Source organism: Penaeus monodon, chromosome 33 (assembly GCF_015228065.2).
Source record: "Penaeus monodon isolate SGIC_2016 chromosome 33, NSTDA_Pmon_1, whole genome shotgun sequence".
Lineage (NCBI taxonomy): Eukaryota > Metazoa > Arthropoda > Malacostraca > Decapoda > Penaeidae > Penaeus > Penaeus monodon.
In genome coordinates, this window is record NC_051418.1 from 31,423,924 (window position 1) to 31,425,113 (window position 1,190).

General features: G+C 37.1%; 1 protein-coding gene across 1 annotated transcript in view; it reads left to right on the top strand.

Annotated features, from left to right (window-relative positions):
- LOC119594337 (gamma-butyrobetaine dioxygenase-like) overlaps positions 1-1,190 on the top strand; it is a 13,098-nt gene that overhangs the window by 2,519 nt on the left and 9,389 nt on the right. The window contains exons 6-7 of the mRNA XM_037943395.1: positions 517-726; positions 1,065-1,170. Coding sequence (XP_037799323.1) covers positions 517-726; positions 1,065-1,170 — 316 coding nt within the window. The remainder of the gene's footprint in view (positions 1-516; positions 727-1,064; positions 1,171-1,190) is intronic.

The window sequence follows — 1,190 nt, forward strand, 5'->3', positions numbered from 1 at the left end:
GAAAGTAAACAATGAAAGGATATAGATATTAATTGAATTTATTATGGATATCACATGAATGAGAGCATTATAAGTTATAGAGGTTTGAAAGTGTAAGGAACTGTGTTGGATGTTCGAGACACTATGAATACTTTCCTTAAGAGATGAATAAGGAGAAATATAAGGAAAAAGAAGAAAAGAGGAAACGAATAAGGAGGATGAAAAAAGAAAATGGTAATAAGAAAAAGAAAAAAAAAGATGAAAAGAAGAATATATAGAAAAAAGAGAAAAGAGGAAAAGAAGAGGAATATGAAGAAAAAGAAAAGAAAAGAGGAAAAGAAGATAAAAAAAAGAAAAAGGAAAAGAAAAAGAGAAAGAAAAAAGGAAGAACAAGAAAAGAAGAAGTGGAAAAAATAAAAGAGAAAGAGAAGAAGAGAAAGAAAAAAAGAAAAAGAGAAAAAAAGAAGAAAAAGACAAACAAAAGAAAAAAAAATATATGCCCGTCACCTCTCATTCTCCACCGATCTCTCCTCCCAGACTCCGGCCAGAGCTTTGGGACGCGGACATGGCTCAGAGGATCCCGAGAGCCTCCTTCGACGAACTCATGGAGGACGACGCAGCACTCCTGAAGCTCCTGGAGTGCATGGAGGTCCTCGGGTTCACGGTGGTGTCCGGCGCCCGGCAGGAGGAGGGGGAGCTGCAGCGCCTGAGCGAGAGGGCGTCGCACCTCGTTCCTTCTAACTATGGGTGTGTCGAAAGAAAGGACGCGAGTCAACTGTTTTGTTTACTATTAGTCTAAATTGCCGCATGTGTAATAAAATAAATGAATAGATGTATAGGTGAAAAAATGATAAAAATTAGAATATAGATAGACATTTCTTCTGGTCATTCTAAAGCTCATACCAGTCTATGCAACACCGACATTGATTCATTTTTAACTAACTTTCTGAAACGTTAGTCATTTCATTAGAAAGTTTCGCCATTTTGTACACGATATAAATCAGTCTTATATATACTTTTCCTTCACGTTTCTCTTTTTCATTACATTATAAAAGCAATGAACTAATTTTCTTACGTTCCCACAGGACGACTTTTATTGTTAAGGATAAAAAGGATGCGAGTAATGTTGCTTATACTAGCCAGGGACTTGACTTGCACTGTGATTTGGTCTGCCTTCACTACAAGCCTTGTGTAAGTATCCCAAAGCCTCG